The sequence below is a fragment of the Nuphar pumila genome, chromosome 4 (genome assembly GCF_984573655.1).
Source record: "Nuphar pumila chromosome 4, dmNupPumi1.hap1.1, whole genome shotgun sequence".
In the NCBI taxonomy this organism is placed as follows: domain Eukaryota; kingdom Viridiplantae; phylum Streptophyta; class Magnoliopsida; order Nymphaeales; family Nymphaeaceae; genus Nuphar; species Nuphar pumila.
The window spans coordinates 21,250,630-21,273,241 of NC_143252.1; the positions used below are offsets into that span (position 1 = coordinate 21,250,630).

Here is a 22,612-nt window from a genome sequence, read left to right on the forward strand (position 1 = left end):
CATGGCTCCCCTGTTCCTCTTTCTTCTTCTTCTCTTTCTTCTTTTTTTTTTCTTTTCTTTTTTTCTTCTTCTCCCTCTTTCTTCCTCTCTTTTTTCTCCTTTTTTTCATTTTCTTCCTTATTCCTTTCTTTCCTCTTTCACCTTCACAATAGAAACATAGGAGAGGGGGGAAGAAAACAAGAGAGAGAGAGTTGTAAGTGAGTGAGAGAAGACCGAAGGGAGGGGGCTGAAGGTGGAGGTTCAACAGCATTGGGTGCTCTCTAGCAATGGTCAGTCAACATCGTGGGCCACGATGGCAGTCCCGATAGTAGTTCAGTTAGAACGAGAGGAAGAGAGCAAGATTGAGAGAGAGAGAGAGAGGAGATGGTAGCTTGTGACTACAAGCTCCTCGACAATAGCCGGAGGTGGTGATGGCATCGGGTGGGGTGGCCGACGGTGGGGTGAGACTCGGGTGAACAAGAGAGAGAGGGAGGGAGATTCCGGCAGAAATAAGAGAGACAAGGGAGAGACGTTTGGTAAGAGAAGGGAGTGATTTGTGGAAAAGGGGAGGGGAAGCAATATATATATATATATATATATATATATATATATATATATATATATATATATATATATATATATATATAGAGAGAGAGAGAGAGAGAGAGAGAGAGAGCTGCCACATGGCAGCTCCTCATTGGTTTTGCCCTTCCTCTTTTTTGCAAATTCTCTCCTAAAAACTTTTTTTTATGAAATGTCCCTTCTCCTTCACTTTCTTTCCTAAATACTTTTTTTGGGCTCAGATCATTTGGATCAAGGTCCAAACCATGCATACGTACCCAACCCACTTTCATTTAAACGGGTTTTCTTGATTCGTAGTTGAGTCGAATCCCATAGAGATCGATCCTTTGGAGACTGTGTCGCTCCATCTTCCGTTCAGACCGGATATCTCGAGTCTGGTTCGTTCCAACCCATGTCTAACTTGAGCTTGACGATTTTGAGGTATTACAAGGCAACCGACGGAGTATGTTCCCTCCTTTTTTTTCTTTTCTTCTTGTTGTCGTCATACTTTCGGCTATTTTGTCAGGCTCAGTCGCTCCTCTGTGATTGTCCCTCTCCGGCAATCGGTCATCGGAGGGCTCCTCACAACAGCAGTTCCTGGATTTTTTGACAGGCTACTGCTGGCAGTGGGTATTCTGTGCCGGGTTCAGGTTGTCATCGATCACCCGATGATGGTAGTAGTCGGCAAGGGAAGCAGTGTGGAGCCGATGGTGGAGGGCTTGGGTCGATCCGAGGGTCCTTTGCTCATAGCAACCGACAAGGAAAGCAGTGGGGGTCGGTGATGGAGGGCTTGGGCCGATCGGGGGGTCCTCTGCTTGTAGCAGTCGAAAAGGAATGTAGTGGGGATGGCGATGGAGGGCTTAGGTCAATCGGGGAGTCCTCTGCTCGTAGCAGTAGGTAAGGATTGCAGTGGTGGACGACGATGGAGGCTTAGGTCGATAGGGGGTCCTCTGTTCGTAGCAATTGGCAAGGAAGGCAGTTGGGTCGATGAGTGTTACAGATGGCCTAACGAAGGTTGTGGTTGATCGGCCATTGGCGATTTCAGCTTGCTAGGAGGTACAGCGGGAAAAGGCCATGGCATATGGTTCAGCACAAGACTCGTCGGCGTTCTGGCCGTGCGGTAAGCACGGTAGGCACAACAAAGTTTTCCTTCTCTTTGTTTTTTTTTTCTTGAAAAAAAAGGGCTTTTTTCTGAGTGGGGGTTTCTTGGAGAAGGGCTTTCCCCCAGTGAGAGGGTTCAATTTACCCTCCCCAAATATGTTGGATTTCAATGAGGCACCTCCATCCTCTATTTGTTCCTTCTTCTTTTTGTAGTCGACTCCCTCAAGTGTATCGTTGTCCTCTTTGTCCCTGTGCCGATTTTTTTCCCTTGTGGAGGAGTGGTTGGACAGTAGAGGATTCTTGCCAAATCTCACTGACCATAGGGCATCGATAGGGTCCTCCCTCGGGTCATTCTGCGACTGAGTTTGTGTTTTTGTCGATGATCCTTTTACCACTGGCGTGCAGGCACGAACTTTCTTTGTCTGTTTATTGCATTCAACGAGATCATTCAACTGAGCACTGTTAGATGTCGAATCTTCACATCATTCAACAAGATCCTTTTTACCGCTCTGATACCAATGTTAGAACCAGTGGTTCTGAATTTCGGTATGGATGGGATAACGAATTTGATGGGACATATGCTAGAAGAAATATTTCATCTATGTGAAAAAAACACATGCTCTATCTATTTCAGCTGGCTCTCCACAGTCCTCTAATTGAGAGGCAAGAATGCTTTACATTGTGAGTTACTATGGCCATGGTCTTCATTTGTAAGCATCCTTAAATATTGTATTCAATCCACCACTAATTAGATAATAGTGCCCCATAAAATTCAATAACCCCCTCCATAACCATTCTTTAAGTTACATGCAGCCAATAAAAAACATATAATTATATTTCATAATTTTGACTTAATGAGCCCACCGTTCTTGTAGATCTTGAGACGCTCAAAAAAAAAATGCATGCTGCATAAAACACTCTCAAAACGAATACGTTATTAATTATTACTTGATCCCAGTACGGAATGCGCTTTCTAAACTAAATGGGGCAAATTTTTTTGTTACATTTTACTCTACAAGTGCATAATCAGGTCAGAGCGTGCTAAGACGGGTAATCAGTTCATTTTTTTTTTTTGAAAGGCAGATAATCTGTTCATTTTGCTACTGTTAGAAGCCATTCATTTAAGGCATCAACGGTTCTGTAAAAAAAACGTGGAACCCATCTGGAAGACAAAGAGTCGATATGGCATTTGGGTGCCGTTCATGGTGTTGATGAATGGCACAAGAGCAAGCTCTGACCTGATCTGCTCTCTTACTGTACCATGTGCATATTAATTACCACTGATGAGACAGCCAACAGGTGCAGTCAACCACTACATGTTGGTGACTCTTGTTGCAACCAAGGTTTTTAAAGGCACATGGCACAACGAGAAGTTTTTCAAAAATATGAATTAGGTGCAAGCTTCAATATAATAAGAACAAGAAAAAAATTACAAGTACTTAATTAATTATAAAGTATAAATAAATATCAATTAGAATTTGATCAAACGCAATGAAAGATATATACAAGCACACACAACATTAGAATTTTATCTAACAAATATATAAAAACAGGCAATGAAAGATATAAGAACAGATATATACAAGCACACACAACATTAGAATTTGATCAAACAAATATATAAAAACAGAAACAACTCGAATAAATCAAACAAAGAAAATATTCCACAAAATATATAAAAATAAAAATAAAAAAGCATTGCTTTCAGTTAATTTCTTATGCAAAGTATTCTTTTTTATCTTGCTTCTTTTGGCAATATGAAGTTCGGAATTGTAGAGTTATTTTTAATTAATGGCTTAAATTTAACAAATTAATCATTTTATAATTTTCAGTTTTTAGCAAAATCAGTTGGTTGAAATTTTTAAATATCTGGGGGTTGAGATGTAAAGTTGATTTAAACAATAGCCAAAAAAACAATTGGCAACCACAAAAGTAACTTACCTTACTTACAGGGTTAAGTAGGTTTCTTGAAAAGGAGGCGTGGGCCTCTCTTAAAACTCCATGTTTTAAAAATAGTGGTCAAGGATTATACAACAACAACTACAACTAAGCTTTCATCCCAAAACAATTGGGGTGGGCGATATGAACCAACAAAGAAAATCATTCTGGGTCTTCCACATGAATCCTTCTCCTCCATTCATTTCTATCCCATGCCATGTCCTCGGTGAGGTTCAAAGCATTCATATCCTTTCTTATCACCTCCATCCATGGTCAAGGATTGTGATTGTTTTATTTAATTAATTTTTAGGAAAAATTAAGTCATATTGCAACTGACCTTCACCACATCTTGAAGAAGTGCAGAAGCTCACTTATTGAAAAGAATGACCGAGTCAAGGTACCAGTTGTTACCTGCTCTAGGGACAAGCGTTTTTGGTGGTCTCCGTCCCCACAGCTTGGGAACTTTCAAAGGGTTTCCTATGAACGTCATCCGGTCCAAATTAATTTCTTGATTACTACGAGATCAGGAAAGAATGGGAGGAGGAGGAGGAGGAGGTTCAATGGTTTCCTCACGCTCGCTGGAACAAACGCCAACGTGGGCGGTTGCTCTCATATGTTTCTCATTCATTGCTGTTTCAGTTCTCCTTGAACATTTCATCAGTAGCGTTGGCAAGGTGAGATTGAAGCAACAAAATTAAGTAGAAGCTGTTTTTTTTAGTTTGGTTCTTCTACTATATGTTGTGAGCGCTTGGATGGCTCTTTTTATTTTTATTTTTCCAAACTTTCTGAACTAAAAAGTGCTAGATGGTTAAAATTTGCAGAGGTTAAGGAAGAACAGGAAGAAACCACTAAATGAGGCATTGGAGAAGATAAAATCAGGTTCTTATTCACGCTTTCATACGTGAATTTGTTCATAATCATAGACGAAAATAAACTATAACGTAAATGGACGGTTTTCGGTATATATGAAAAACTTTCTTGGAAATATTTATGTTAAACCGCGTTTGCTTCTAGTTCAATAACAAACGCCTGCAACTGTGGGAGCAGTTGGAAGTTATTATAGTCTCACTTGACTTCCCGTTCTCCGTTTCCTTTTCCTGTATCTGATTTCACCTTTGAATTTGCAGAGCTAATGCTGATGGGCTTTCTCTCCCTTCTTCTTACCGTAGCTCCAAGGGCCACGTCTTATATCTGTGTTCCGGCCAGCGTTGCTGATAAAATGCTTCCATGCTCTGACCATGCAATGAAAAAAACATCCCAAAATGCTAACTACAGGAAATTGTTATTGAGAAGCAGCCATTCTTCTGGAAATGATACAGGGGAATCCAATTTTGCTTTCCATGAACAAAAATCGCCGAACAGCACGAATGTGCTTGATCGCTGTAGTGCAAGAGTAAGGCAGATCTTCCCATCTGAGAATCTGAGAACCATGAATTGTATGCAGCTTTTAAGTGGAATCAGAGACTTTAAACTTTTTTGTTTTATCAGGGAATGGTGCCTTTGATCACTCAAGATGCAATTCACCAGCTCCATATTTTCATATTCATGTTGGCAGTAACTCATGTCGTCTACACCATTCTAACAATGGGACTAGGAAGAGAAAAGGCATGATAAATGGTGTCTCTTGAAAAAATGAAATTCATATTTTTTTACTGTCAACAGATCTTTTCTAAAACGTGTGGTTTGCATTTGGTGTACAGATGCGAAGATGGAAAGCTTGGGAGAACGAAACTCAGACTATTGATTACCAAGTTTCAAATGGTAATCAAAACCCGCAAGTAGTGATTAGAATAGCCACTATCCTCCACTGGTCCAAGTTTGCTCTTGAAAGATAAAACAAGGGTGTTGTTTGAATTTGCAAACTGCTTACTAAAGCAAATGTATTTGCTAGATCCTCGGCGGATTCGATTTTTAAGAGAAACCACATTTGGGAGAAGGCACATGAGTTCTTGTGCAAGAACAACACTACTTCTCTGGATTGTGAGTTCCCTTTTCATCTTTTTTATTTTTCTGATATCTGAAACAATTCCTGTAAATTGGACTTCAACCCTTTACCATGTTCTGAATGTGCAGAAATGTTTCTTTAGACAATTCTACAGCTCTGTGCAAAAAGTTGATTATCTTACACTAAGGCATGGATTTATATCGGTAAGACTGCATGATTAACCCGCAGCCACATTTTTTTCTAATCAAATGGAGGCTTGTTTTAGTGGTTGAATTACACATGTATCTAATTTTACAGACCCACTTGCCGACCAATTCTTTCTTCAATTTTCACGAATACATCAAGCGGTCGTTGGACAACGATTTCAAGGTTGTCGTTGGAATCAGGTTATAAATCTATCTTTCAATACATCTAACTAGTTTGAGAAGTAAACTTGAAGAAACGTAGGAAATGACAAACGACGACAAATGGTTACTAAAAAATGAGCAACTGTAATGCAACAGTCATCATATAAAAAAAACACAGTTTCACAAGAAAAAGTAGTTAGTCGCTTTGGGAAGAATTTTAATTAAATGATGACATGTTTCCGCATTATGAACAATTCGATGGATGCTCTGATGGAAGCTTAGGTGGTAAACTGTGCTCGGTCAAGCTCGTGTCATCAAAGATGCAGAGCAGCAAGCTTTAACCAAAGGTGACCGACCATCTAATGTCATGCATGCAAGTCTAAAGATAGAAAGAAAGGTTGGAACCAAGTGGCTGGATGCTTGCCAATTTCTGCACAAGGCAAGGACCACATCTTGGGTTTGCATAACCAAGCCAAGAAATAGGATTAGTAGATTTACTTGTTTTTAGGATTAGATTTGCCTCTTACCGACCCAAAAAATCCGTTGCTTCTCCCTGGCTTCAAGAAGAAAGAGCACGCACTCATTATACATTGTAAATTAATTTGTAGCGGCCAGCCAGCCTAACAGCTAATTTGTTTTGCCTTGTTTACAGCCCGGCCCTCTGGTTTCTTCTTGTACTGTTCCTTCTTCTCAATATACACGGTGTGTACATTGGTCATCTCGTTACTGGGAATTGCATCCCTTTAAATTTGGAGTTGTATGTAGAAATCCAAACTCTCTAGTATTTTACAAAATGGGTTTTGTTCTAATTGCAGGGTTTCACCTATATGACTGGCTTCCGTTTGTTCCCCTCGTTGTAAGCATGAGAATTCTCATTTCCTTTGTCTCTCAAATTTGATTTGCTTGTTTAATATATTTGAGCTTTTTGGATGAGATTGCAGAGTGTGTTGGCAGTAGGAGCAAAGCTACAGATCATAATGACACGAATGGCTCTTCGACTAAAAAAAGAAAGCTCCGTAGTAATAGGGACACCATTGGTTCAGCCCACCAATGAGCTCTTCTGGTTTGGGCGCCCAGAACTGGTTCTCGTTCTCATTCATTTAATTCTTTTCCAGGTTAGCGACTCTCTCTCTCTCTCTCTCTCTCTCTCTCTCTCTCTCTCTCTCTCTCTCTCTCTCTCTTCTGTGTGTGTGTGTGTGTGACCATATCTACTATGGCTCTTTTGGGCTTTGTTTGAGGTTGGGATTCTTGGGCCAAGTCTTCATGGGTTGCCCCATGAAAGGTTGGGTCCCAACTGCAACCAAGACTGAGACTTGGTCCCAGCAATCACTGTACAAATGAGGTCCCCATTGGGGACTGAGCAAGGCTTATCTACTGTCCGTGCCAAGTCAACCTGCATTTAAAGGGGTGGATGAGACTTAACTCTTCTTGGATGATGAGGTGATGGGATTTTGGTAAGTTGGTCATTCGCCCAAGTCATCAATTGTGAGTGGTTCACGTTGCCCATAGTCCCAAGTCCCAACTGCTAAGTCAACCTCACTCTTGATTTCACACGTACACTACATTCTTATCTAATGGCCAAGATGGGAAACTTGTAATAATAAGATGACGACTATGATGATAGCACGTAAAGGTTAATTGATACACTTTCTATCTCATTGACTCATTCTTTTTTTCTTCTATTTTTCAACAGAATGCTTTTGAATTGACGTTTTTCATTTGGGTAACAGTAAGTATTACTTACCATGCATATATGTGATTCATTAATTGCTTCGGGGTGTTGCTCTTGTGCAGTGAGCCGCTGTGGCCGGCTAACCGTTGCCTATCTTTGGCATGTTCACCTTTTGTAGCTAATGATGCAAACGGTTTGGATCGAGAAGAGGGAAATACATTAGGAAGTCGGATCCTGTCGAATCCGAGACAAGGAAAATTTGCAAAACCTCCATCCTGAATCCGACCCATTTGCATCCCTACTTGTAGCTCTGCAATAATGTCAAATGAAGGTGGCCGTTGGGTTGTCGCTTTACAACAGGGTCACAACTCACAACATGGAAGCATTATTTTCACTTTGTAAGCAGCTTTTTCTTTCTTTTAGTTTAGCTTTAACTTGATTTCATTTGATTTTTTCACAGATTGAATTTGGTTTACAGTCTTGCTACCACGAGAACTTTGAGATTATCATTGCAAGAGTGGTGCTGGCGTAAGTTTGTCTCCCTTCTAATGGAAACCCCTTTTTTTATCTTTTTCCATTTTTAGTTTGATGGTCCATTGTGAAGGATGCTGCTGCACATGAGATGTCAATTTTTTCTATTTTATTGTTTATTTGGTTTATTTCTTTTTATATAAACTAGGGTGGTCGTGCAGTTCGTCTGCAGCTACGTCACTCTTCCTCTATATGCTCTGGTCACCCAGGTACGAGACAAAAAAAAAAGTAAAAAATAACTCCATGAAATTATATGGCATTCGTGCCAGTAAGCAAGTCGTCATGCATACCCCACATTTCACCTAATCAAAGAATCCAAAAAATTACAAAAAGCAAACTGGAGTTTATTATTTTGCTTGGCGGTATTCGGCACTTGAATTGGGCTAACTTTTGATCTCTCTACCAATTTGTTTAATCCTTTAGATGGGTTCTCACTTCAAAGAGTCCATATTCACAGAGCAGACGGTGAGTGCACTAAGAAGGTGGCACATGGACGTGAGGGAGAAGAGGAAGGAGCAGCCTCCTTCAGTATGAGCCAACTCTCCACTCACCCAACAGAAGAACTAGAAATGCAAAGATTACCATCGTAGAAGGTGCAGCTACACAAAGGGAATCCACCAACAACCACGGTGGAGATTGGCACTTTCCCAGGAAGCGAAAAATTAAATATTTTATAATAGGCGCCACTTCTGTAAACAAGAAAATATCTGCAAATGCTAGGGAAGCTCATTGTGTGAGGTTTTTTTTTTCTTTTACAATAAGGTTAAACTTTAATGACTGCAAAATGTTACAACAATCTCATGATCATGACTGCCAAGCAAACAGACAGAGGGAAGTTAAAATGATTTTTTTACTACGTGATCCCCGTATATCCTAGGCCGAAACACAGTAACAACAGCCAAAGCTCAATGCACAACATCAGTGCAGAAATAGAGGACCTCTTGCAGAAAAAGAAAACCGACCGGTTGCTAAGAGAAACACCGGAACGGTAGGTGAGGAAAAGAAACATGAAAACAGTCAAACAAATAGACACGGGCATGCTCTCAAGCGTTTAGCAGGTTAAATAAATTAAATCATTGACTGCTTAAACAATCTTTTTATAAAATTGATTTACATCAATGATAACTGCTAAATGGTGATGCATTATGCAATGGCATTGGAAAACACGGCCAACGTCATTCTTTCAGCAACAACATTGAATTAGAAGGGGAAATGGAAAGGATATATAGAGACAAAACTCGATTTTTTTTCTTTTTTTTCCTGTCTCATGGTCATGACCAACTCCAAACAAAATATGCTTTCCCCAGAAAGAAACTAAAACCGGGGAAAAATGGACCAGCATTCATTGATTAAATTCTTTCTCGACTTCCCTTTATTGGCAATTTGCACCAATTATCAGAAGTGGAAAGAAATATAGCTGCTATTGTAGACCAACCGATGAAATTGCTCAGGTTATTTCTATTTCATCAATCAAAAATACAACAAATACACAAGATACAGGCCCTAAAAAGGACGACAGTCATCCTCCAATCTTTCATCTTTTTTTTCATTTCGTTTCAGGTTACACAAGTATTATACAAGGTGGCAAAGACACCACCACAGCCAGAACCTGCACTAGGTAGCCTACACCGCTCCCTATCTGTTTATGTCCCCTCTCCACGAGTCATCTTCTCTAACTCCGCTCTGCATGCAGAAGTTTTCTGCATACTGCATTTTCAAGGCCACCACCGGATCTGAAACGCAATTTACCATGTTTATCCCATCCACACCCCGGGCTTGATGCTGCAACCCCAACAAAGGTTGCTGCATCTTCTCTAACATGATACTCCGCTTCTGTAGATCAGATACCACACTGAGAGGCTTACTCACCTCTACCGCGAAAGGTTGAACTGTCCCACTGCTGTAGATGTGGTAATTGGTAAGACCGCTTGGACCAATGGTTTCTCTGGATCCATAGAACACTCGGTCATCACCCTTACTGGCCAATATTCTATGCTGCTCAACGCTGTGACAGGAGGCTGCTCTACAATCATTTACTATGGAATCGCTAGAGATCAATAAACTAGAATCTGGAAAAGCAGATAAGCCTGTCTGTATTCTGGTCCCATCCCAGAACCCATAAGTACTCCTTGGGATGTCATCAGAGACTTCATGTTCTGTCAAGCTTAGTCCTGCTGTGTTACCATTTCTTTCTTGCAAAGGATACAGTTTTTGAATAGCAGGCACCCTTGTATCAGTTTGACTAGCAACCGGCTTGCTGTTTGTTGATGGATGAACAACAAGTTTCTGCCCAAACAATTTCACTTCACCTGGCTTCGGAGATTCGCCTTCACTTTCAGGCAACAGACTACGTTTCTTGGGAACTTGCTGCTTCAAACCACATGATGTTTCAAACAGATTGGCAGCCTCTGAAGACGCCTGTTCAGTGGCACCATCGGGGCCATCCAGCTTCTTAGGCATAAACAATGAATAATCCAGGTGATTATTGTGCAGTCCAACGCCATTCTCCTGTATGAAAAAATGATTCTGCAGTGTCAAGTTGTTTCTGAGTGGATCTTGCAACCTTTTCACACTTGCCAAGCTATGAAGCAATACTTGTTTCTCACCAACAGAACTAGCACTTGCACTACCCATATTGTCTTCCTTATTGAAAGCCTGATGTGAGTAACCTCTGAAATTCACGGGTAGATCAACCTTGTTGGAAGATTGGCAACCTGCACTACACTGTTGATAAAAATCTGAGATTGCAAAGCTACGCATCACCATCTCTGGGTCCTGAACCCGCCTGTTGTGCCTGACCTCTTGAGAATTACGAGATACCTGTGCAACTTGAAGAATGTTACCATCATAATGGCTGGTGGGAGACGTATCTGTCAAATTTCCCCTCCCCATGGCTTGGCTACTATTCAAAACAGTAGCCGGACAATTTTGCTTCTGTTGCCATGAAATGATCTGAGGTTTTTTACCACAAGCAAGCACCTCGGGTGATGTTAACAGAGGCCCATCAGACATATGAGAGTTATAACTGGATACTGAACAGATACCTGTTGGTGAACTTTCCTCACCCTGCGAATGGACGGAGTTTTTACTTACATCCAACATGCAGTTGACAGTGCCGTTGCTTTGGTGGTCAATATCAATCCTCCCAAAAAGAGCAACACCATGATCGCTATCTTTTGCACTTGGAACAACCATATCAGCAGCAGAATCACGTTGATCAGAGGAAATGCCTCCAGGTAGCTGCTTGGACAAACAACCCCACGTGACTGATTCTGATTTGGACTGCTCATTGGAAATATCCGAAAGACCAGCAAGATGCGCATCAGAAACTACTCCATTTTGTTTTGGCTCTGCAGCGAAATCATTCTTATGACTATTGTCACCTTCAGAATTTCCACAGCTACCACCTAGTTGACTAACCAGGATCTGTGTATCAAGACCTGCTTCTTCAACCTCAATACCAGGACCTGTACCATCATGGTTCTGACCTGCAACATCAACAGTCAAACCCCCGACGTCCTGTTCAACCTTGGGATCAATTCCCTCCAACTTTTCTCTACACAATACATCACAATGATCAACTGCAGATTCTTGAACAAGTGAACACGCTGGATGATCATCTTCATCATGTTTTATTTCAGTCTCCAGGCTCGACTTTGCAATTCTTTCCTCAGTGTAAACCACGATGCTCTCCTTCACCTGCAAGGAGTTGCTTCCAGAGTATCCATAACCCTCATTGCTACTACTGAACATAGAACTCCCAAAACCTACAGGGGACCCATCCATTTCCAACTTGGGAGAGCCACGAGTGGTGCAAAATGCTGAATCCATCTCCCCAGCGCAAGCATCCTCACTGTCACTGCGACCTCCATGGGCATCACTAAGGGGGGTTCCTTCATTGCCCAATCCAATATGGATGGCATCCAGACCAAGGCATTTGCGAGCCTTACTGAAAAAGATTTTACATTGGTCCCTCGACCTTGAGCCAATACAGCGGGAGATGGTTGCAAAATCTTTCCCATAGCTTCTCAAAGCGGTGATGAAGATGGCCTTCTCAGCATCTGTCCAATCTGAAAAAGCTACCTCCCCATAGCTCTCATCAGAACAAGTGTCTTCATCTATATTCTGCATCACCTCAGGTGTCAAAGGTGTGTCCATCCCACTGTCCATCTTCTGGTATTTCCAATCATTAGAACCATCACCTGGATCGATGGAGCTGGTAACACAAGAGCTCACAGCCTCAGAAGATAGGGCCCCACAAATCCCAGCCATCAGATCTGCTGCACCGGATCTAGCATCCCTCTCGCTTCCCATCATTTCTAGATCCACTGTCCTTTCTGAAACTCCATCATCCATTTCAGACATTTTGCAATCATAGTAGACATCAAAGGGCAGTCCCTCCATGTACTTCAACCCAGCATGTTGGTTTTCACATGAATTAGCAGCAGCAACGGAGGCTGCCCCCAATATATCAAGAGAAACAGCATTAGCCTCATGGTTCCACTTCTTCCCAGTTGTTACAAGGTATGTATTTGTTGAAGCAGACTTTGCTTCCTTGGTCTTCCCCCTCAGTTTCTTTACTTTGTCAAAAGCATCTGATTTATGGTTCTTGTAGTAAAACTCAACACAATCGGCTGTTGTCTTATGCTTCAAAAATGATGCAATTTTTGAGAAAACTTTCCCAAATGCAGCCAGCATTTCTATGAAAATTTCCCTCTCTTCTTCAGTCCACGGGTTGATCATGGCCCTTTCCTTCTCAACAGCACAAGGGTCTTCAACCAAGCCATTACATGAAATAAATCTTAAATAATGTCTTCTCTCCTTTTCGTCTAAAATCAAGGCAGGCATCTTCAAATTATTTCTACAAACCTTTGTTTGGGAATCTGATAGCAACTTGCCAGTAAATGTGACCACTTCTGTAGTCGGAACCAAGGTTAAACTACCTGCTGGAATAAGAAAAATAAATAACACAAATAAGATTAACATCAACAGTGGCAAGATAAACACCAAGGCCTCCATCACAGGAAAGCCCGAGCACACACTTCAAATTATATAAGGCAAGCCTGAGCAACTAATTTTCCACGTGAAAGCACATTTAATATCATTATCAAGACATTTAAGCCATGATGAGTAACAAATCAATGCAACCATCATCGTTGCAATAACAATCTTAGGTGTACAACCAACAGCGAATTAGAGCATGTTTCAAATACTGAATTCCGGCATGGCCCTCCACATGAATGTAAGCAATGGACAAAGAGATGATACAGAAAGGACCAACAATCACAGTTTACATCTCTGCATTCAGGCATTTGGGCAGCAAGGCAAATAGGGTAGACCCCAATTCCATCTTTCAATCCCTTGAAATTTAAATAGAACAGTTAAAAGATGATGGAATTGAATACATCTGGCAAGGCCATCAAATCATCTTCCTTGCTGTTTCCATCGAATGGTTCACTAGCAACTTTTGTGAAAAATCAACACATGCACTTGTGCACGGCTGCACACACACGTGGAAAATTATCAGTGGGAGAAGTCAGTACCAGAGTTATGATTGTTAACTGATAGATGTGATAGATGTACAGCAGTTGAACCCCAAATCCAAGACAAACTCAATTAAGTGCCTATGTTGGAGATATCCATCCAACTGTCACAGACACTTGACTTAGTATGTGCATCTTGTTTCAGCAAGATAGGACACTCAGACACTCCACGACGCTTCATGGACATAGTCAAACCAGTTTCATTCACAGTTAACATTGTGTCATTAACTTAATATATTTTCTTTTATGATCTTATTTACTTATTTTGTACTCACTTGAGAGTTCTTTTTCTTTTTAAAAATTGTCATTAATTACATTACATTTCAATTTCAACTTAGTTTCTTTATTTGATGTTCCTAATTACAGTGACTTAAAATTGTTATTTTATACACACACACATACATACATATATGTGTACAGCCATGTCCTTGTGTCTTAATTTCTGAAAATCATCATATCATACCAAACACATCTGCATTGTGTCCCATTTCCACATATGTATCCATGTGACATAGCCATCCAAAAGACCATACCATCTTGAGCTGGATATTTAGAGGGAAAATGTTCCCCCAGGTCGGAATTAATCCCAATGGCTTGCAGTTCACAGTAGCTCGAAATACAGAAATACAAAGCATATTGACCGTCCTATGCATACTCAAGCAGACTGGCATCATACAATGTGTTTCATATATTGTGATAAAAAGAACTCGAAGCTTTTATATAACACAGAGGGGAAAAAATAAATAACTAAAAGCCTACAAAAGAATAAAGCTTTCAGCAGCTGCAGTCACAAATGTGGTTATAGTCTACGACCCAAAACCAAGAATTCCTGCGCTTCTCACCTATTCCCTTAACTAATAACAGGACTCATTGATTTCACTATGGCAGCCCTAGGTTGGAAACATTTTATGGGAAAACCTTATATCTTTTCCTTCACAAGTTAAAATTATTTACAGCCATGAGTGTATATGCGAATAATACCAACTTAAGTGTATAGGACTTTGGATACACCCAATTCATTCCAAGCCACAGCAAGGCCAGAAATCAAATGGGCCCATTCAGCAAGGATACACCCCCTCTCCAAATTACACCCAAGCAGTGGCCAAAATAACAAGAACATTCTAAGAGGTGAAACAGAAATTGGGAAGACCATATGGGTTCAGCTGAGATGACAACAATTGCCTCTTGATCACATAACTCCAACACCAACTCAGCAGGAAACTAGTATTACTACAACTACAAATATATTTTCATCCCTATAAATATTTACAAAATCAAGCACATCTTTCATTTAAGGAAAATTTTATACCATTTCCATCTTTTTGTGAAAATGATGAAATTAAAGGTTACCAAAGGCAATGTCCATATGTACAACGACCCACCTGCCTAGGTTATCATCAATTTTTTATAACATCTAACTGTTAGACCACTGGCAGCATTAACATTTAAGAACACCACCCTTATGACAAGCAGTCATACCATATGGGACATTATTTCTCTTTGGATCGTTCCCTAATTATTTACAACTGTCCTTATATATGCAACAATATGATCAAATTCTAGACCAGAAAGTCCCAAAGAGATCAAATACTGAAATGATTGTCTGACATTCATTTCCTATTCATCAAAATGAGGGATACTCCAATCACCATGCCTTATAGAGCAAAAAACCATGCATATAATACTGTAAGGCATTAGATAAACCACAGATATCATGGATTAAAATCATAGACACTGCAAACATACAAGTAGAGCAGACTAAAATTGAATACAAATATTTTAAACTGAATTAACTACAAAGAGAAGGAAGTAAAACATGTCCACGTTTTCTCGTTTATGAAAACTCACAAGCATGATATCACGAGCAATATTTCCATCTCAAATTTGAAGCTTATAAAACCACAAGTATGAAAAGTGTTGAGGCGTGTGAGGCACTCCACCAAAAACTGAAGAGAGGCATAGGCCTCAAGCCGTAAGCCTCAAGGAGGAAAGAAGACACAGCAACTGAGGAAGGAAAGAAGCAAAAAAAGAGGAAAGAAGAAGTGACAACAGAGGAAGGAAAGAAGAAGCAGCAGTAGAGGAAGGGAAGAGAGAGAGAGAGAGAGAGAGAGAGAGTATGTTCCTGCCACAGGTGGTAGCAGCTGGTGGTGGTGGCTGCCACCGGTGGTGAAGAGGGTGGGGGTTGGGGAGCAAAAGGGAGGAGACAAAAGGAGGGGGCTGCCCTAACATCGAGCCTCCCTCGCCCCCCCCCCCCTCTCCCCACTTTTTTGTTTCGATTTTTTTATTTAATGTCAAATGAGGCATGCGCCTCACCACAAGGCGTATGAGGCACATGCCTCAGGCATAGTTTCACCTTGAGGTGCATTTTTAACAATATTGCATAGGAGATTACGAGAATGTAGTGGCTTGACAGATAAGAGCATGATGTAAGTCTTTATGCAACGTCCTCTTCAACATGTGGTTCTGAAGACTGGCAACTCGCAAGGCCCTCCAAAGAAGTTTGTGATTAAAAATATATGCACTTAACATAAACCAAAGTTAGTAAAAATGAAAAAAACAATAGTCTAGACAATGGAACAGAGTAAAATTGTTCACTATCTTCTTCACAAGTGATTTGAATGTGCAACATGATCAACTAGGTTCACAACCATGAAAAGAAATAAATGGAAGAACCACTTTAGCACTCACTCAGTAGAACTTTCGGGAGGGGTAAGGTGTTCAGTAACATGTCAGGATCCAAACTCTCAAAGTCTAATGCTCAAGACTGGAAAACCCAATTTCAAAACTTATCCAACAAATATAGGAACTTCGATCTTGGTTAATGAGTCAACCAACTTTATTCTGGAGATAATTATCAACTGCAGAGATAGACAAGCTGTCTTATGTCAAGTAAACCATAGAGTAGAGTCAGGCAGCTTGGCTCTAGGAAGTTCAGAGGTGAAATAAGGGTAAAACACTGAAAACCACAACAATGCAATCCAATTTCAAACACGCCAGATCTGCAGCTCTTAGCCAACGAAGCAGAAATCAATCTAGAAAAGGCAACACACATCAATGGAAAACAAACAAATTTAGCAGAATATTTGAGCCAAAAGGCTATATTATCCAAAAAGACCTTTACACTCATCCATTAATAACCTTCAGCCCCTCCTATGAGAGCATAAATTTCCACCAAAGTTCATCAGATGATAGATGAGATGCATTAGGTTCATTATAAAAATCTGAGAAGCATGGTGATAGCAAATAAAGGCCATCACCTGGCTGGCTCTTGAGATTGGACTTTACAAGTGTTAAGATTCTCCAAAAGCCCCAATGAAAATGACCCCAATTTCCTTTGAACCAAAAGCAAGCCCAAATGGCTGACTGTTAGTGTGTCACAGAAACCTCCCCATCTACCTACAATGTGGGTAGCAGTTTACTTCTCAACTTTTTTGAAGGTTATGGGTTAAATTTGTTGCTCATGATGCCAATGTGATGGTCCGAGTTCCCCTTGTGAGTTTGTGTTCTGTTTACTTTACTTAGGTTAATGGATAACTGCCCACCTGTTGAAGCCACCAGTGTTTCGGTTTCAAATTTGTGCACTTAATGTTTATCCAAATAAAGACCTTTCAGCTCAAAAATCCTCTCAAACACAGTAAATCAGAACTCTTGTAAGAATACAATCATTCAAACATTAGATACCAAACACAGAAAGTTTAATTTACCTAAGCAAACATCAGCTCAAGACAATTACACCATCATCTACAATACATGGATACCTAACAAATAATCACAAGTGCTACTTCCTAAAACTTCATGCGACGTGAGAACAGTCCTTTGATGGAAATCAGGCCATGCCCTTTTAAATATCACTTGAAACCACTACACAGGAACATGGCAAGGAATGGAATGAGCACGTCATTACAATCACGATGAGGGTGACAAGCCAGGGTGGTATTGCAACAAGATATTTCATTTTTAAATGGAACAATACTGGCAAACAGAATGAAGTAACATCTTGACGAAAATATATGGGAAAGGCAGAAAAAGTCGTCTCTAACTAGACAGCAATCTCATCACTGGATCAAACAAGGACAAGCCCTCAAAAAATATTTAATGGAAGGAGCACAAACAATAATGAAACATCAAATCATTGGAAGAGTTAAATACAAGTTTTCAATTTATCTAATGGTTTCTTTTTCATGAATCAAGCAGCTTCTTTACCTGACTTTCTAATGTTATAACTGGTAGGAAATGATGTGCCTTCACTCCTCTATCCAGCCATGAACACCAGGTTTAATTCTTACCTGCTTGGATCACCAAAAAGATGCATAACATCTGCTAAAAGACCTTGGGAAAAAACGTACAAGAAGCCAGGTTTGTTTTTTCCTAATATAAAGGAGAAGTTCCCTTTGACTCTAGAGAAAACAAAACTCGAAAAAAAAATAAAAAAGCCAAATGAATAATCTTGAAAGCATGTGTTTGAATTTCCTTATGTTTGACACACATGGAGCAACAAATTATACCCGAATCAACCATAGATAAATCAACTAGCTGCTAACAGCTAATCCCATCAGATTAATACGCAACTCAGTCATCCCATTTTTTATTTGACACACCAAGCTAGACAAACTGGAATCTGCATTGGAGAATCTCAAGTCATCAAACCTAGAAAGTATGCCAAAGTTACCGCACCATGATGCATCGCATTACCAACAGTTGAAGATCTAGTAACTTTTGTCCACAAAACAAATAGGCACTTATAACTGTGAAAGAGATTTTCTACCATTGACACATGATCGAGAAGCCCAAAAAAACTTCAGATTAGAACTTCAAATATACAAAGCACAAAGCATTCCATTACATGCACTAGAGAAAGGTTGACCATCTATCTTGGTCAAGCATTACTTCGTCAAATAGAAAAAGCACAAGCCATTCAGTTACATGCACTACATAAAACTAAATTGTAATAAAAATTATCCCAAAATTTACAAGAAAAAAACAAGTTTAAAACATAAGATAGTAAGCAGAAGACTAGTCCTCAATGCCGAAAAAAAGACCATTCACATAGGAGAAACCATAAATGAAATAAGTTATTTTTTATCATAAAGAAAATAATGAAGTTTATATTTCAAATAAAAGCAACCATAAGTTGGATGTAAAGGAAAAATCAGGACCATGTCACATCCCTCAGGACACTGTTACTTACATTGACAGGAAAGTCCATTATATGAGATATATTCACTACAGAAAATTTGGAAGAAAAATTTGTAGCATGATATTTGACTAAAATAGGGCTAAGCATATGAACTCTCACCAGGAGAAGTAAAACGTGATCTGATAGAAGAGCGATGATTCTGAAATCCATTCTGGAAGGTACGGGAACTTGGTTCGAGACGCTTTTGTTGTTTTGATCGATACTTCCTGATAGACAATAGCCGCAGATCTTCCTTCCATAAATGATAGAATGCTCTGAACTTAAGAGTAAGAGCCCGCTCTTTGAATCTGAGATAACATTTCCGCCTTGCAAGATTTGCTTCAACGTTGACACCAAAGTTCCCACATGTCACATTATCTGCAGCTCCCCCAAGATTTTCTGGCAATGTAGATTTGCATTGAAGGATCCCAACTGGGAGAAATTTGGCAAGTTCCTCTGATGCTTCTCTTGCCAACTCCTTATTTAGCATCAAAACTGAGGTGGTTAATGTTCTTTTTGTTTCACCAAATAACATGATGTTGGAACAATCATAAGCATCAACATTGCTCACATCCTGAATTAAGCAATTACTGTTTTGGGGGGCAGCCAGACTATCTGAGTTTTTTATGGTGACGGATGGCTCAACAGAGACCTTTTCATCAGATGTGTATTCTACAGGATCAATGTCCACAATGGAAGACTCACCCACGAGCTGTGGCTTACAAGTTTGACATGCATCAATTAATTCATCAGTTTGTGGGAACTGAACATCAGAAGGAATATCAGCAGACATTTGGGGACATGTGGAAACCAATCCTGAAGGATAAGATTGAGGAGAATCACCCAAGGGGTTCAATCCTGCAGATGCTTCCTCAGATGCATTCAATTCTTCTCTACACACTTCAGTAACACAATCACATGGATTAGTGGATGCATGACAAATATCCATCCTATCAATTTTGGAGCCAAGTGACCTCAGCTCATTTTCTGACAGGTCGATTTCACATTCTTTTTTCTCTAACAACTTCATTACGCCATTTTTTAATGAAGCCAACTTGTTCAGAGAAGCAGATCCCATAAAGCTACAATGGTCAGAGAAAAAGTCCTCAGAGCGAATCAAGTCAGAAATTAAACCATCTACTGCGTTGATGCCTAAATTGTCCAAATTCCAAGCGAACTCTTCAGAAACACCATCAGTTCCATGGTCAGTGTAAGCACCAGAACGAACATCACCAACATAACTAGCAACCTTCAAGGAATCTTTGTACTCCACACCTGTGTAGAACAAATTTGCAATGAATACACAAATCATCTTACAGTGTGCATGTCAAACAGGCACTAAGTATTTTACATTGTGCACTATCAAAAAGAGTTATGCATTTCAAATTGCTTAGTGATCCTTTTGCTCGAAAAGAAGTCATCAAAGGATGAAGAGTGGAGGAAGAGGAGTGGGCAAGAAGAGATAAAACAGGACCACATAATATTGGCATCAGATAAATAGTGGCACAGGTAAATCACTGTGTTAGGTTTACATAAAATGTCTATAATATTTTGGATATGGAAGCATGAAAGCATGCCACCAAAATAGCTTCTTATGAAGATACAACGTAAGAAATACATTAGAAGAAAGCACCATGAGATAACTCTCAAACAAAAATGAAACAATGGGGCACGATCTTTGGATCAGGAATTGAAATTTTCTCAAAAATTCTATTTTTTTAACAGAAGCAGCAGCAACAATAAAGAAAATGAAATAATTAGGAGACCAACCTGGTGACAAACAGGAAGACACTAAAGATGTTGTCCTTGGAGAAGCACATGCCATCGTGGCCATCGCTCTAGGGCTCCCATCTGGCAATCCCGGCAAAGGAGAGTCCGATCTCTTCAGATCAGTGCCTTGAAGACCAAGGTCGCTATTCCCACAAATATCCTCCTGGCCTTCTACTTTTTCCTTCTCATATTTTGCAAGACCCTGGCCCCAACCGAGCCTCTGTTTCTTCCTAGGGTGCGAACTGTCACCAGAGACTGCTGATGCAGCACCAGTAACAGCATCCTCTGAAGGGGAACGCGAAGGAGTTGTCTTTGTGGCCATCTCAGGTCCATCCCCAGCCTCTACCCTACCGGATTTTGATCCAGCAGACTGAGAAATTACAGAAAACGATGCACTGCTGGGCCTTGCCCATTTCAGAGATTTCCACCTAATAGAACCAAGCGAACTATCATGTGAGTAAGCACCTTGGCTCCCAGTGAGCCGGTCAATCCGGACATCCATGCTCCTCTCCCAGTATCTCCCATGGAACCCATCGATACCCATTTTGTCGCTCTGTTTCTCGAAATAGTGGCGATCCCACGGGCTCTCAGCACCCGAGTGAGGATGATGGTGGTGACTCGTATGCCTCACAAATTCCTCGTGCCGGCCTGTGGAAGAGGGAAAGTAACCGTCTCCGCTGTCAGACTGGTATCCCTTCCATTCTCTCTGGCCGCTCTTGGATGATGTGGCCTCAACACCCTTGACATCCCTGCTGCTCCTGCCGGTTTTCCCATCCAAGCGATGAGAGGAAGAAGGGCGGCAGTTCTCATCCTCGATCATCCGATCATGGGAACGAGGATCTGTTGCTGGCCGTGAATCACTCCCATAACCGGATTCCTCTGGAAACAACCGGTAGTTCCCCTGTTTACCAAACCCTAATCGCCGGGCAGAACACGCCCCCCACCCAACCACCCCCAACGAACATGTTAAAAAAGAAAAGCAAAAATCAAAACAAAAAAAAAAAAAACAAAATATATGGTTTTTGCTTTAGAGAAATCGCATATCTTCAAGGAAACACTAGAAATTGCTCAACCAAGCAAAAGAAACAAGAAAACGGCAACAGGAGAAAAACACAAATTTTCAAGATGCGAACCCAAGGAGGAAGAAACCCTAGATTCGGCAAAAGCGAAGGGTGGATAGGTACCTGGAAGACGAGGGCCGTCGTCAGAGCGACTCATGCGGAGGGGCGCACCGTCGCCGGACTTCTGGCAGGATCCCTTCCATTTCCCAGCAGCGGCGGCCCCCTCATATTTCCGCTCCCTGAGGAAATCCTTGCGGTCCCACGGCGAGGGTTCTGGAGGCATGAAAGCCCGGCAAAACGCATCTGCCGCAACCGAGCCGGCGGTAGAAAACCGAGTAAGCTCTCTCTCTCTCTCTCTCTCTCTCTCTCTCTCTCTCTCTCTCTCTCTCTCTCTCTCTCTCTCTCTCTCTCTCTCTCTCTTGGCGCTAAGCTAGGATTTCCGGTGGCTTTGGGTCGTGGCGACGACGCTTCCTCAGCAGAGTGGACGTCCTCTTCCAAAGGCGGCGGCGACGACAACGACGTAGGGATAGAAACGGAGAATTGCAGAGATAAGTGGTGGGGGAGGGGGCACCCTAGACCTCACAATAAAGAAGAAGACGAAGATGGAGAAAAAACCTCGGCCGTCGATCGGGGGACCTCGATCCGTTTTTCCGTCGCTGCGGAAAGAGAGCAAAGCGAAAAACTTTGGTCTAACGCAGAAGAGAACTCGATAAGAGACAACAGCCTGGATTTCAAAGGGCGGGCGTTTAACCATATTCCAATCCTCTCTCGATTCCGCTTCATGATTTTCCCTCCGCACCCTTTTCTCTCTCTCTCTCTCTTCCTTCTTTTGTTTTCATGTTTACCCTTTTGTTTTTTTCCTTTTCGATTTCGCCCCTTTCCTTTTTTTTATTCCTCTTTCTGCGGGCAATCCCTAAAATAAAATCAGTATTTCCTTTGGAAATATCTCGAGGAGCCTCTTTTCGCCTCGCTCGTCAGAACGAAAAAT

At 41.0% G+C, this 22,612-nt stretch overlaps 2 protein-coding genes across 3 annotated transcripts; one reads left to right on the plus strand and one right to left on the minus strand.

Annotated features, from left to right (window-relative positions):
• Nucleotides 1–3,925: 3,925 nt before the first annotated feature.
• On the plus strand, nucleotides 3,926–8,859 carry LOC149839604 (MLO-like protein 12). Its single transcript, XM_090002668.1, has 15 exons — nucleotides 3,926–4,253; nucleotides 4,401–4,458; nucleotides 4,707–4,972; nucleotides 5,068–5,184; nucleotides 5,280–5,340; nucleotides 5,471–5,559; nucleotides 5,653–5,727; nucleotides 5,822–5,910; nucleotides 6,524–6,573; nucleotides 6,687–6,727; nucleotides 6,813–6,986; nucleotides 7,565–7,600; nucleotides 8,004–8,071; nucleotides 8,223–8,283; nucleotides 8,498–8,859. The coding sequence occupies exons 1-15, from the start codon at nucleotides 4,113–4,115 to the stop codon at nucleotides 8,606–8,608; spliced, it is 1,437 nt and encodes a 478-aa protein (XP_089858794.1). The 5' UTR covers nucleotides 3,926–4,112; the 3' UTR covers nucleotides 8,609–8,859.
• Nucleotides 8,860–9,497: 638 nt separating this feature from the next.
• LOC149839605 (uncharacterized) lies at nucleotides 9,498–22,325 on the minus strand. 2 transcript variants are annotated; one of them, XM_090002667.1, is made up of 4 exons: nucleotides 21,748–22,325; nucleotides 20,564–21,478; nucleotides 18,914–20,068; nucleotides 9,498–13,017 (listed from the first exon to the last, which is right to left on the minus strand). In XM_090002667.1, the coding sequence occupies exons 1-4, from the start codon at nucleotides 21,905–21,907 to the stop codon at nucleotides 9,710–9,712; spliced, it is 5,538 nt and encodes a 1,845-aa protein (XP_089858793.1). In that variant the 5' UTR covers nucleotides 21,908–22,325; the 3' UTR covers nucleotides 9,498–9,709. The 2 variants fall into 2 exon arrangements, with proteins under 2 accessions (XP_089858793.1, XP_089858791.1); XM_090002665.1 differs by having other exon boundaries at nucleotides 9,498–13,020.
• Nucleotides 22,326–22,612: the final 287 nt, after the last annotated feature.

Bases quoted from the DNA above. Each gene is read 5' to 3' on its own strand.
- LOC149839604 (XM_090002668.1), top strand. From the start codon at position 4,113: ATGGGAGGAGGAGGAGGAGGAGGTTCAATGGTTTCCTCACGCTCGCTG. The intron at 8,072-8,222 runs GTAAGTTTGTCT...TATATAAACTAG, and splicing joins ATTGCAAGAGTGGTGCTGGC to GGTGGTCGTGCAGTTCGTCT. The intron at 8,284-8,497 runs GTACGAGACAAA...TTAATCCTTTAG, and splicing joins TATATGCTCTGGTCACCCAG to ATGGGTTCTCACTTCAAAGA.
- LOC149839605 (XM_090002665.1), bottom strand. From the start codon at position 21,907: ATGCCTCCAGAACCCTCGCCGTGGGACCGCAAGGATTTCCTCAGGGAG. The intron at 20,069-20,563 runs GTTGGTCTCCTA...TGTTCTACACAG, and splicing joins GTCTTCCTGTTTGTCACCAG to GTGTGGAGTACAAAGATTCC. The intron at 13,021-18,913 runs GTGAGAGTTCAT...TTCTTATTCCAG, and splicing joins ATCACGTTTTACTTCTCCTG to CAGGTAGTTTAACCTTGGTT.